We start from the raw sequence: 14,099 nt of genomic DNA, 5'->3' as shown, positions 1-14,099 counted from the left end.
TGCTACCTGGGTTATGTTGGCGTGTAACAATACCTGTCTGCCCCATGAATGTCAGACAAAGCTGTCATAAATCCCGAAGGTCAGGCAGTAAAATTAATGGGAGTTGCAGAGAGCAGGACCTTGTCAGCTTCATAATAGTGCTGTGGGTGGAAAAAAAATTCTCGTGGTTTCCTTCAGGCTTCAGGCAACCCACCTACTGATGCTCAGTGGTCATTATCCAATTACAAGTGCTTTTTGCCCAGAAGAACGCAGTCGTTATTGCTTTTAATGTGTTAAAGAGTCAGCAGCATGGAGCACAGGCAAGGGAGCAGACCCCACTGCAGTCTGCGGCAGGAGTTCCACGGATCGTCTCCTCCTCTTGCCCGTGGGTGTGGGAGCTCTTTGCAATGTGAGTTGTATTTTGTCATTTGCAATAATGCTTTGTCATTTCAGAGGCGACCGGGGAGCAGCGGGGGCCCGGCCTCTTCCCTCTTCTGCCTCGTCCAGCTGATCGGTATCAGCCAGAGGTGGGGCGTCCTGTTTATGTCCCCGAGCAGGACTGGGAGTGCTGGCCCGTCCCACCGGCACCGCCACTGTCCCTGGTCCCTGGAGCGCTGCCGCCGGGGCTGCTCCTCGGAGCGCCGAGGCCGGGCTCTTTGTCCGAGCTGCGGTACATGGTATTTACAGTGCCTTTCGGGGTTTCTGCCGGTCACCCGCCGCCACAAGGGAAATATTTTTATTCCCCCTCTGCTGCATAACTTGGCTTCTGTTTTCTTGTTGTTGTTTTTTTCCTCCTGCCTTTGTAGATGTTGGCTGCGGCCAGGGCCAAGTCACGGGGCAGGATGTGCTGCTTCTGCGGAGGTACAGACATGCGAATAAATGACATAGCTTTCAGGAACTTCTCCGGGCACTGGTAGGTGAGAATCTGTACCGCAGAGTTGTCAGCTTGGCTGGTGGCACAGCCCTGCACCACTTCATCCCCTCCTGACCCCCTGGCCTGGGGGCTGCCCAAGGGCAGCATCCCTCCCAAAATGCCTTTGTCAGAGGTGTTTGATGGCACAGACGGGGGTTGCTTGCACTGCAGAGTGGCTCTGGGCACGTTTACTTTGCACACACAGCTCCGCGCGAGCATTTTCAACCCCCTTAGGCGACTGCAGGCTGCATGTGCTGCCATGACCAGGTTCAGGCTCCCTTGAATCGGCCTCCCTGTTCTGGTCACACCAGCAGCTCTGGGGGCCTTTTCAAGGACCTGCTGTGCAGGTCAAGAAATGGCCTCTTGTTGTAGCTCTCTAGAGAAAGAGAGGCTGATCAGGTCCAGGCAGCCATGTCCAGGAAAAGGTGAATGCTGAGGCTTCCTCGTCTCCCGTGGCTGGGGTCCCTTGTCCCTGTATGTGCCTACAGCTGCAGAGGTGACAGTGTCCCTGCTTGGACTTGTGTTTAACTTCCCTGCCCCTATGCAGCATTAGTTTAATCCTCTGCTTCTGTGCCAAGAGCATCTTGCTGATGCTCCTCAAGCTACACAAGTACCTGTGCATCTTCCTGCCCCCTCACCTGCCCCTGTGGGGCAGTTGGGCAGTAATGACCCCTCAGGGTGCTCTTGGGTTTCTTCTGCAATCCTGGGGGGATTGGAGGATCCTGTCCCAACCACCATCTGCCACCAGCACCTCACATTAGGTGAGGTGAATCTCTAATCCTTGTCTGTGTACCTGCAATAATGTTTTCTTATCTCCTTCAGGTGTTACTCAGATAAAGCCCAAGCAGAAATTATGCAGCAGATTTGACCACACGGAGGCTTCACAAATGCTTGAGGTACAGAGGCAAGTTGCATCTGATGCAAATCAAGGAAAGCTCTGATGAAGGGCAGAGACAGAGAGAGAACATATTTTTTACACATATACATCTTGAAGTTATAATACGAGAAATATCTCCTACTGATCCAGGTAGAGATCATGTGTGTGAATCTGCCACAGGAACTGCAGTGAGGAATGCCCTTTCCTCCAGGTTAATGCCAGCCTAATGGATGGTTGTTTGGTTTTAATCTTTTTGCCTTGTTTGTGTACCTCAGCATGTGTCCTGAGCCTGGAGCTGGGCTGCATTTTGCATCTGCTAGAAGGGGTGCATATCCATGTCCACAGCAAGTCAGTTCAGGGAAATTTCACTAATGTTTGCTTTAGGAAGCAACTTTACTCTTCTCAGCAATTTTCATACAGATCTGATGGCCTTTTGCCAGCCCTAATTTCCAGATGACTTAAAAGCCATGTCTTGTATTTCATTTCTATGTATAAGTCTGAAACAAGATATCAAAGAAAGAAATGCTGTCAGTGTGAGCAACCTGCCTGGTCAGGGGGAGCTCAGAGACATGAGCAGAGAAAGCACCATCTGGGAAATGTAAAAGTGAGCATGGAGATGCACATACACACACCTTCATCCATGCCTGCAACCCCCCTAGACCTTCCAGCAGCCTGGCAAACTTCTCGTATCTGTCTTCTACAGCTGTGAAAGTGTCCAGATACCTCGAACTGCATATTGCGGTGCAACAAAGCTTGGGCATGATGGTATTTTTCTGGGCTACAGGACTCAGGCTTAAGTGTACCCATGAGTGCATCACACCAGTGATACATCACATGTTCAAGCAACCCAGCATTATATTTGCTCCCAAGGACCCCTAAGAGTGATGGAGAAGTGAGGAGATGGGCTAGACACAGAGAGTGGCTCTCCCAAGGCCTGCTGCAGCACACTGGTGTCTTGGCCATGCTAACATTTTCAATATGCCAGCAAGTTCCCATATATAGTGCATTTCCCAGCTTTTGAGCCTTGCCGAGGCATCATTGCATTCCCTTGAAGCAATACAAGGCATTCATGAAGTTTCTGTGCTGAACTGTGGGAAAAGTGTGGCAAGAAGCTGTGACCCCTGGGTAAGAGCATGCTTTGGAAACACCGTCATCAAAAAATCAACACATCAGCCCAGAAGGCCCACAGACAGCTGATCCCCTCCAGCCTTATCAGAGAGAGAGCTCCTGTGGATGCTGAGGCAGCAGCCACTGGACATTTTTGAGATGTTTATTCTATCATGTGTTGATATTGAAGTCAATACGATAACTAAAAATAAAGATTTAAAAAAATACACTGCAGCTATTTGTTCCTGAATTGTTATGTTTACCCATACCAGCCCAGATTTCCATTTAGGCAGGCCTGTGGTCCCAGATGTTCAGTCATTTTCAGCAACATGGTCATATCCCAGAAGATTTAGCCTGCTGGAGCAACTATATTAAACATGCCTGTAGTTTTCCACTGTAACGGGAAGATTCCATTCCTTGGGGGTGGGCAATCACTGACTGGACAGGCCCTGTGCACATGCCCTGAGTCCTCTCTAGCCTCTCACCATGGCAGGAGGGCACAGCACTTCTGCAACCCAACAGGGCTTGGTCTGGGATGAGGAGGCTCCCATCAGTAGCACTCCTTAGGAGAGAGTGGCCATGCTGCTGGGGATCCATGGTCAGCTGCTGCTGCAGGGGTGGATGTGGCTGGGCCTGCAGGTGGCTTCTCCGCTGGCCCTCCTTGTACTCAGAACCTGTAGGCATGGTTGGTGTCTGCTGAGGTGATCCAAAGAGAAAAATGGTCTTTAACAGAATAAAAGCAGATGTTTCACCTAATCACCTCTTGCTTCTTGATGAATGGGCTGGGCAGAGGTATCCATTGCAAAGATCCTGCACAGCTGGGGAGACTCACCTTGCTTGCAGGTACTGGTGAGCAGGGTGTGTAAGGCCACCTCTCTGAGGGAGGATGCGGGATGACTCTGAGTATAGCCTCCTCCAAGACCCCAGCTTCAGGTTATTGAAAACTAATGGGCAGATCTGCATGGCTTATTCTGCTTTCTTCCACAGGTGGCAGCGGTGGCAAAGGACAGTGGTGAAAGCTTCACTCACTCAGCAGTGTGTATTTGGCTTAGTGCCTGGTTCTGACAATACTTACGGCACAGGATTTGCCTTGGAGGGTGCAAGGAGGCATTAAAAACCAGTTGGAGCCAGGTGTTCCCTTCTCTGTGCCAAAGCATTCGCTGAGAGCTCATGTGCCAGAGAGCGGAGTGCTCATGTCCACCAGCAAGCGTGAAAGAGGTGTCCTGTGAGTGCCTTGGAGGAATACAGCTTTGGATCATATGTTGCTGTGCTGGAGGGGCTGTACTGACGTGTGTAGCCAGGGTCAGTGTTGTGGTGGCAGCTGGTTCCAACACACCTGGCTTCACCTCCTCCAGCCAAGCACATGTGTCCAACATCACTCCCTCCTGCAGTGCTGACAGACAGCCAGGAGCACGGGGGCTCTGGCAGGCAGCCCCAGCCCCTATCTCTGACCCCCGCCACTGCTTACATCTGGCCTCCAGCCTTGGAAACAGGATGGCTGAAGACTCCACCATGCTTCCTTCAGCAGCAGGGAGGTACTTGCTCTTTAGGTGCAGGTGAGGCATGAGGACAGCATGAGGATGCTCTAGGGAGAACTGTGGCAGTTCCCATCTTTGGTTCCTGAAAATCCAGCACTCACCTCTGCTCCCCTCTTGGCAGCACAATCCAGAAAGGGCAGCCTGGCCTCAGCTGCCAGCTTTGCCTGCATCAGCGGGGCAATTCTGGAAGAAAAGACCCTTCTGTGAGTGCTGTTGCCAACTCTGATCATGACTGGGATGGTTTTCCTGCCACTGATACTTGTCACACAGAAGGACTGGACAAGGTATTGGTAATCCTGGAATCATCAAGCAATACATCTACTCTTCAGGGGGGCAGAGACAGGTATCCTCTTCTCATACACATAACAGAGGGGAGTAAACAGATAAACCAGGCAGGCTGCTTCCATTAACTCACTGAGTTGCAAAGACTTACTGCCCAAAGAAGCTTTTCCTGCTAAGGAGGGCCTGGCTGGCCATCTTGTGATCTCATATGAATAGAGGGATATAAAAGGTCTAGAGGGTAAGTCCTGTGACGAGTAGCTGAGGGAGCTGGGGTTCTTCGGCCTGGAGAAAAGGAGGCTCAGGAGAGACCTTATCTCTCTCTACAATCACCTGAAAGGAGACAAGACAAGACAACAGGACATAGTCCCAAGCTGTGCCAGGAGAGGTTCAGGTTGGACCTCAGGAAAAATTCTTTCACAGGAAGGATGTTAAACATTGCAATGAGCTGCCCAGGGAGCTGGTGGAGTCACCATCCCTGGAGGAGTTCACGAAACATCTGGGCATGGCACTTAGTGCCATTTTCTATCTGATCAGATGGCGATTGGTCAAAGCTTGGATTCAATGATATCAGAGGTCTTTTCCAACCCAACTGGTTCTGTGATTCTTTGATAGCCAGCTCACCCACTCCGGGTAATGGGACACTTCTTCCAGCCAAAACCCCCTGACAGAAATTTCTTATGGGCAGATTTGCCCCACAGAAGTTAACCCCCTTCCTCCATAAAACCATCAGTGCCCAGCTCCAAGGCTAGGACAGGAGTCAGACAAGATGCCATCAGCAGCACTGCCAACAAAGCCATCCTGGTTTCCTACAGATGTTGAGCTGGCTGGGATGGTGGGCTCACACCCTCCAGCTTTCACAAGGTCACATTAATCAGCTAGCCATTGCAAATGTATTTTTAGTGGCATTAAAATAAAACAAAGCTAAAAATATGTCAAGCAGGTAAACCCACAGTTTTAAATCAGAGCTATTGGAGGCTCTTAGTGTCTGAGAGCCTCCATAGGAGAGCCTGTCCCTGTGCTCTGCTCTGCCAGGGAGATGGGTGCTGCCACAGTCACTGATTAACCGCCCGCCTGGGGAGCTGCTGCCCACACTGCAGATTAAGTCTTGACCCCCTAGCCACTAATTTCTGATGCTTGACTTCACTCTGCAGTGTTTTTACAGAGCTTTTGCCACAGCATTTGTTTCCCATAGCCTTTTCTTTCCCCTTAGTAGTTTCAAATGTAGGGAACAAATCTTACTTTTGCCATCCCTGACTTGCTTCTTATAAGTACCTGCTCAGCAGCTCAGCCTTCAAGCCTGTGTGGAGGCAAGGATTTAGCCACCTTTGAAAATATATAGGTACGATTCCCCTTCTTATGTGAAGAGCTTATAAACCTCCCAAAACAAGGGGTGAAATGGGATTTTTGTGAGCCATCCATGCTACTTCGCTTCTTTCCATGTGTTGAATTTTACCCCCCCAACCAGAAAGGAAAATATCCCCCATGGCAGCTTCTTCTCACCCAGTGCAATCTTTGCTTGTGCTCTCTAGGGCATGCATGAAGACCCTGCTGCCATTGGCATAAGCAGTAACAGGAGAAGAAGATGTTGAAATATTATATTTATTACATACATGAGATACAAAAAAAATTTACCAAAATAGTATCTTTTTTTTGCAAGTCCACAGGACCTTGAAAGAAAAAACACATACGTAAAGTGGATTGGTAGACTCCTAACTTTTCTGGTGTTGTATGTCTTCTTTCCCTCACACTCATGAACGAAATTACACTCTATACAATGTGGTTTAAAGATGCTTTATAGAAAAGATATATTTAGTGCTGAAAACTGCAGTAAACTGTGCTATATTTCATATTGGTGTTAATGAGGAAGTATAATGGCTGCATATATTGCAAACAATAACACAGAAGAAAACAAATAAAATGTTCAGTTTTAAATACTTACATAAAAATAAAATAAACTCCAGGCCCACCACGAATCGCTGCGTTGTGATATGTGAATGCAAGTCCTTTCCATTCTCCGCATCTACTCCTTTTCCTGCAGTCGGAGTTTTTCTCCTCCGGCAATTGCATTTTTATCTCAAAGTCTCTTCTTCTCCTCACTCTGTTTGCAAAGTCTTGCTGGAGTCCTGCCCACGGGGTCCAAGTGCTGGTCTGAAGCTGGGACTTCAGTGCAAATACTTTATCTTTCAGATTGCATCCTCAGATATTCTGAGTGGCCAGTGCCAGGCTGGCCATTCCCTTTATACTGTTAATGCTGTCCAACTGCGGGGGGTCTTCAGGAGTGCTTCTGTTTCAGGGAGTTTTTTTCACGTGCCACCTTCAAATTCTTCTTTCCCCAACACAATCAGACTTCCTGCACTGTGAAGTGGCAGGCAGTAAAGTGCTTTATACAATGAAATATTTACACTAGGGCTAGGTTCATTTTTTAACACTTCAGGGACAAAAGCTCAGAGGTGCTGCACCCTCTGCAGCTGGCTCTTCTCTGCAGCCGTGCAGTGGGTGGAGAGCTGGCCTCTGCCCTGCATCACGCCTGTGCCAAGGCAGAGGGATTCAATTCACTCCAGCAGCTCCCTCCTCAACAGCAGAGAATCTAGCCCCTGAAACAGCAGAGAATCTAGCCCCTGAAACCTTCAGCAGGGCAAACAGGTTAAAAGCAAGTGGCACCCAATTCTCTTTTATGGGTGCCATGTCCTAACCTGTAAGAGGGTGTTTCTAAAGAGTGGTTGTCATTGCCACACTGGTGCCAGCACCTACTCACTGCTATGGCCACTGCCTTCCCCACAGCATCCTCTGGGAGCCTCTGGAAGCCACTCAGGATCCACGCTAGTGGTACTGGCAGTGTTTTGCTTCTCAGCAGTAGCTCTTCCAGGGTGGCAATTTAGTCTTGGGTGATCAGTGGCTTCATGGGAGCTGCTCCAACACTGCACGGGAGTGAGACAAGCATCCACCACCCTTCCTTTTGTTTCCCTCAAGATAACGATGTGCAGGGCTCAGGTGAGGCCCTGACAAGGAAGCTATAGGCAAGTGAAAGAACATTGGCCAGAAAGGGTTAAATTAGACAGCGCCTACAACTCTGAATGCCTCACTACATGTTTTGGCACTATTTTCTTACATTCCAGTTTTCATGCTAGAGGTCTTCTCTCTGTGGAGGCTGTTGCATTTTGTGCATAAAGAAATGCCCTAGGCAGCTGTATACCTCTAGTTGCAGTCTCTTTTCAAAATCTCCAAGACCTTTCTTCCGAGAGCCGACTTCCACTGGTGGACAAAACTTTTCATGTTGACAATGAGCCTGCCCGTTCGGACGTCCTCGTGTCCTGCCACAAGGTACTCCAAGCCTGCAAACCAGCAAAGCGGTCAGGGACTGCACAGTACCATGCTCAAGAGGCCCATTGAGCTGCAAAGTCAGCCTGGATATTGAGTCCCATGTAAAAAAGCACTTACACAAAGAAATGTTTATACATATTGACTCACATATATCTGTATATCTACAGCTCTAGCTGTACCTATGGAAAAATGACCCCTGTGGCTACCTGTCAGTGAGATGCAGTACACAAAACATGATTTTGTTAGCTTCTAAATATAAATGAAAGCTGAACTCTGGGGGCAGCACTGCAAGTTTTTATACCTCTTTTGGAAACTGCTATTACCTTCATTTGGCAGTCGTCTGCCTCACTTCTCTCTGAATAAATCTGGGAATCAGTTCAGCAAATTCCAGGAATGGAACAGTGCAGGATGGTCCAGTGCTTGGTGTCATGCTCGGAGTGGCCAGTGGCCGCTTGGAGGCACAGGCATGCCAGACCCCAATGAGAGGCAACACTAAATGTGCTGGCACAAGTACCCTAGAGGAGCCTGAAAGAGCAGCTGCCACACTGAAAAGAACTGCTAATTTCTGCTGCTGCCAGATGTTTTAGAGATATGACAGCAGCATCTGACAAAGCCTCATCTGGTTGTCCAGAAACAGCCAGAAAGGGCTGGATTGTGTCCCTGTGGTGCCCTGCTGCAGGGCTTGCCTCAGGCATCCAGGTCTGCTCTTGACTTTCAGGACACAACTCAAAAGAGTGCTTGGAACCAGGTAACAACTGCTAAACAGGGGGATAGAGCAAAGCCTTTGGCTTGAATTAGCTAAAGAAACACTGCCACAGATCCAAACAGCCTAAATGGGCCACAAATTGCCATAAATGGGGATAACAAGGAGGATAATCCCTTCCATGGCAGGAGGAGCTTCCTGCCAGCACATTTAGGGTATAGCCAGCATTAGATCCCTCTTGTACCCCCTTCCCACTTGCACCAGTCTGGGGAGCACGATGTGCTGCTGCAAACCAGGCACAGGAGATGGGCATCCCCCGGTGCTCTCAGTCATCCCGCTCCATCCTGGCTGCAGCAGGGAGTCCGCTTGTGTTGTCTTAGGTTTTCATTTTGCAGTCCAGAATAAAGGAAGGGTGCTTCCCAAGTTAAAGGTCAAGTATGCTTTTCTTTATTTCAATACAATTTGCTTTCTACTTTATCTGAGTTTTTGGGCACACACATCCTCTCTTCTGCCAAGTAAACACAGGATACGTGTGTGGCACCATTGCCCTTCACAAGACATTGATTTTGGCCAAGTCAATCTTGCTGTTACAAATATCACTTTTCAAGGGTTCCTGAATTTATTTCCCTTGAGATAGAAATGTGGTACACACACTCAGAGAGCAAGCAAATATTGCTGTGGTTGCTGATCGTGTAGGGCTTTCTAGATTTTCAACCTGATGCTACAGAACTGTAAAATTAAAATGAGTCAAATGACTGAGATGCCACAAGCCAGGACTTGAGGCTGGGCAGTTTGCCCTGGCAGGCTGCTCTCTGCCTCTCTGTGTCTGTGCTTGGCAGAGCCATGGAAGGAATGGGCTCCTGTTCCCTTGCAAATAGGCAAGACCTTTAAATCTTTCAGCTCAGTGTCCCCCAAAAGAAGAATCTGCCTCTCTGGGTGTGTGGGGAGCAGGGGGTATGCAAGGGTGGTGAAAGGGTTCCCCCTGTAAGAACTTAAGCACGTTTTTCATATGAAAATAGCCCATGGAGATTTAATAAATGCTTAGAGTTTTCTTTTCTTGTCAGAGCCTTTAAGAGCCTACTCTCCTTTTGGTATCCCTTTACTTCTGTAAAACAGAATAAAACCACATTTGTCTTACTTTTATATTTATCTTTGATCTCCTCTATATTTTTGGAAGATGTGATTTCCATTATAGCTGTATGTCAGAAAATTGTTTTATGTCAGCTTGACTTTTCATCCAGCTGTTTTTGGTTTATTCACCTGTAGGTCATAAGCTCTTACTGTGATAGAGAGTTGAATCTGCTAATATTGCCAACCACTCAGAAATGAATGTGGTAGCTAAAGAAAATAATGAATTAAAAAAACATCTGGGATCCTTTTTTCCCTCTTTGACATTATTGAATCTTAAAGATTCACTCAACGGATGTTTGTCAGTTTCCTATTAGCACCAAACGTCATGACTTTTCAACATGAAGGCTGAGACTAATTTATACTCATGGGACCAGCAGCTGCATTTCAAAACAATATCAAGCTTTGCAGTGTAAATCATGAGAGCTGGCAAGGAAGCAACAAGGGAGTAACACCTTGTTGTGTCAGAAACCTGGACTATCACTAAAGACAGTTGCATCTCCACCTTTCTGCTGTTGTCTAAGAGACCTTCATTGATTCTGTGATTAATGCTGTCTTTTCATCTGTTGGGGGAAAATCAGTGAAGCTCCTCTGAAGTTAGTGGACTAGCAAAGCTGGGTGTCAGGTGTGGGCTGCCCTGCAGGCTCAGTTTTGAACAGCTTCCATTGCATTCCTTCAGGTTCATATTAAGGCAGATGCATCTGTTCTTTCTTGCTTGTGTTTCCATTGCATATGGAAAAAAAAAATAGCTGTATCTACTTGATTATAGATTTATGGTGTTCCAGCAATATCCAAAGTCTTACTGCACTTAAACAGTAGAGCCCTACCTAATGCTGCTGATTCATCTGACCTTTGCACCTGACAAGACTTTCTAGCTACAGCTGTGCTATCAGAACAGCTTGCCTTCAAAACCAGACACAGTCACTCCTGCAGGCATGAAAGAAGACTGCAAACACCTCATCAGTGAATAACCTTACTGTATGACCCAGCCTCACAGACAGCCCTGTCCCCCCTAGTTCCTAGTGCTGCACATGAAAGGGACGTCTCAGCACCTAAGTCAATGCTTCCATTGCCAATTTCCCAGTGGTGTATGTGCCTTATGGAAAGAAAGCCTTTTATCTGAATTAGTTGGTAACTGCTCATTTATCTTGGAGTTGTAAAGAGAGGTGTGTCAGCTGGAGCTTAATTTTGCTCTGTGGAAGACACTGCTGAATCTGCATGTCCTTGTCCATACTGGAGACTGCATGCACTGTTTAGCCACCACTGGTTATACTCCATTTCAGTGAAAGAAGATGGGAAAAAACTGTGGAACTCTCGTCTCACTGCATAAGAGAATTTCTTCCAAATCTTGTAGAAGTAAATTTGTATTAGTTTCAAAGAGAAATGTTCCCTTGAGTCTAGATTAGAACTTCAGTACAGTATCATGACTCAAATTAGATTTAAATGTGTTTTCATGGATTCAAATTAGCTTTAGCTTTGAAAGATATACATGCAATTGTGGTGTGATGTGCACCTCCCTCCCTCTGGGAACGGAGACTGGTCAAACTGAAAGTCTGTTACTATGCTACATAAAGAGAATTGTATGTTTCAAAGTCTATTCAAAGTTTTTCTCTATGAAATTCCAATTTGGTGGAGATTGAAGTTGCAATCCAAGTGATGTAAGCCAGTAACTTTTAATCAACACTGGGCTGCAATCTCAGCTCATTGGTATGAGGCGATAGTGGGCTGGGAATGAAATCTGTGTATATGTGGTGGAAATGTACAGTTCAGGGAGTCAAACCTACCAGGATTGAGGATGGGACAAGTGCAGCCTCTGTTAGTCCAGGATTCAGGGTAGAGTGTCCTCTTGCCCCGGAGAATCTTCAGCTTTGTAGATTTCAAAACTTTCTTGATCTTCACACTGACTTCTGCATGGGAGCCTTTGTCATGAGCTGACAAGATCTTTGTCTTGATCACTGGGAAGACAGGAATTCAAAACGAGGACTATACAAACTATTTACAGTGGTCTCTTTTTTTCCCTGGTCTAATACTGGTGTCTGAGAGAAGCAGTCAGGACAATTGCTTTGTTATAGTGGAGTTAGCCCAGGGCCCCTTGCTGGGGAGCCCAGGATCAGAGCAGCTGCTGGAGAGCACATACATCCCCACACCCATGGGCAGAAATGCTGCCAGTTGTTTTGGCCATGGCCCCTGGAACTGCCATTAGGGCATGAGGTCCCATTTTCCCCCAGAGCTCAGCAAACCCTTTGGGTTCCTTAGCTCTTTTGGAAATCAACTGGATTTAGGGATGGACCTGGAGGCTTTGCTGGCTCAGCCAGACAGCCCAGGCAGTAGGCAGGGGTGTGAGGACCTGCCCTCATCCCACCCTGGTGCCTCATCCCATCCTGCTGCTTTGCAGAACTGCCAAATCCAAATTCAGTGGAGGAGAGTGAGACATTGGTGGGGACTGGGGCAAATTATGGAGTATTTTGAGCTCACCCATACCCACAGGCACATTCCCACCACCTGGCATTCCACTGCTGAGCCCCTGAGTGGTGGAGGCTCAGGGCTGAGTTCCTCCACCCAACCTATACTGGTAGGTATTGCCATATGGTGGTGCTTTATTCAGCACTCATGTTGGGAAGCTCGGGGCAGCCTCTCACCGTGGCCTCCTGGAGATCATGATGAGCCTCATAATTCATCTGTCTCTCTAGTTTAGCTGACACCTTCACATGTTGACTGATGAAAGGGGGAGAAGCCTGAGTGCACTTTAAATAAGATTTATGAACTTTGAGGTTTTGTGACTTTTTTTTTCAGTTTCTTATCTTTTGCAAGATTAAACACAGTTACTATCGTGGTTGGGAAGCAAAGCAGAACAGAATCAAATTTTTTCCTAATATCACTAAGCCAGGGCTACATTTCAACAACTGGCAGCCCCTTGAACTCCCCTTCGTGGGTTGCTTCTCAGCCTGCAGAGGTATGGGCTATCTTCTCTGCATTTTCAACTTCAGTGTGAGACGAAACAGGTGCAAGAGACCCCTGCAAGAGATTCCTTATGAAGCAAGGGAGTGCAGCACAGAGCATTCCTTGCTCTGCCACAGTATGAAGAGGCAATTCACTGGCACACACCGGGGAGGTCTTGGGAAACAAAGTGCCTCTTCTCATTCATGTAAATCCAAGAGACACATAGACAATATATATCACCCCATTGCAACAACTGAACTTTTTTGACAGGGGGAGGTTCCCAGTAGCTGCTGGAATTGTTTTATCCATGGATGGTGATCACAGTCCCTCCTTACGTTCGGTATCATTCAGGCACAGTAATTTCTAGGCTCTGATTGGGGCACCTCATCTACGGACATAGTTTCAGTGACCCATTTTTGGTAACAGTGGTTTATAGTTTCCCAGGGACACTTCCAGCTCTTGTCCTCCCATGAATTTATACAAGGGTGTTTTGATAGCAAGAGAGATGGGTAACAGAACAAGATGCTTCACCCACCTTGACTTGGAACCATGATACCTATACATTTTGGTGGAAGATCTGCCTTTAGACTAAGTATCCCACGGGCTTGCCAGGATGCAGCGGTGCACACACAGCACCTCTCATGCTTTATATACACTTTTGCACTGCCTTGCAGCACCTCCCTTTACAGCCACCTCACCCACAACTCACCATAGGTGTACTTCATCCCACAGAAGACCTTGGGATTCCCTAAAACTTGCTCTTTACATTCGCATTTACCTGGGGAAAAAGAAGGAAGCAAATGGCGTGTGGATTGTGGTTAAAAGACAGGAGCATTTGCAGGCAGAGCCCAGGAACTGCCAGAGGTTTTTCAAGTGGTCCACAAGCCTCATGCAAAAAAGCCAAATTTGCAACTCTTTTCAGACTGAGAGTGAATATAGAATCCTAGTCCAAGGGCAATTACTCCTTGTTTACAATTAGAAGAGAAGGAAAACAAAGGCCTTATTATTTTGCCTTGGGATGCAAATAACATGCGTATCTTTCTCTCTGGTATTTTCCACACCGCAATGTACCAGACAAAATTTCAAAAGGAAATGTTGCAGAGGTTAAGGCAGATTAATGACTTCCGTGATCTTAGAACAAAGAATAACATGATATACTTATTTACGTTTAAAATGAAGTCGCCCAGACAAATGATGGAGCTTTCCCCTCAATTAACTCAATTATTGTATCTTCGAGATATTATCAAGCCGCTCTCTGAAAATGGAGGAAATGACGCTTGCCTGCTTGCATGCAGCGGCTGCAAGGGAGGA

At 47.2% G+C, this 14,099-nt stretch overlaps 1 protein-coding gene and 1 long non-coding RNA gene across 6 annotated transcripts in view; one reads left to right on the top strand and one right to left on the bottom strand.

Moving 5' to 3' along the window:
• The first annotated feature begins 298 nt into the window (after positions 1-298).
• On the top strand, positions 299-3,092 carry LOC116443559. Of its 4 annotated transcripts, none has more exons than XR_004239974.1 (3): positions 299-388; positions 786-892; positions 1,715-1,829. It is a non-coding gene; the product is annotated as an uncharacterized LOC116443559 (long non-coding RNA). The 4 variants fall into 4 exon arrangements; XR_004239975.1 differs by adding an exon at positions 2,473-3,092 and having other exon boundaries at positions 337-892; positions 1,715-1,788; XR_004239973.1 differs by having other exon boundaries at positions 337-656.
• A 3,259-nt stretch (positions 3,093-6,351) lies between these two features.
• Positions 6,352-14,099, bottom strand: part of NTN4 (netrin 4) — a 48,206-nt gene continuing 40,458 nt past the window's right edge. For both annotated transcript variants that reach the window (XM_032106296.1, XM_032106297.1), the window contains exons 8-10: positions 13,498-13,566; positions 11,633-11,803; positions 6,352-8,028 (exon numbers count right to left, since the gene is read on the bottom strand). In XM_032106296.1, the coding sequence (XP_031962187.1) occupies positions 7,892-8,028; positions 11,633-11,803; positions 13,498-13,566 (377 nt within the window). In that variant the 3' untranslated portion in view covers positions 6,352-7,891. The remainder of the gene's footprint in view (positions 8,029-11,632; positions 11,804-13,497; positions 13,567-14,099) is intronic.

The sequence above is a fragment of the Corvus moneduloides genome, chromosome 4 (assembly GCF_009650955.1).
Source record: "Corvus moneduloides isolate bCorMon1 chromosome 4, bCorMon1.pri, whole genome shotgun sequence".
Lineage (NCBI taxonomy): Eukaryota > Metazoa > Chordata > Aves > Passeriformes > Corvidae > Corvus > Corvus moneduloides.
The sequence above is the reverse complement of the archived record's forward strand: the minus strand, read 5'-3'. Positions and strand labels throughout refer to the sequence as shown.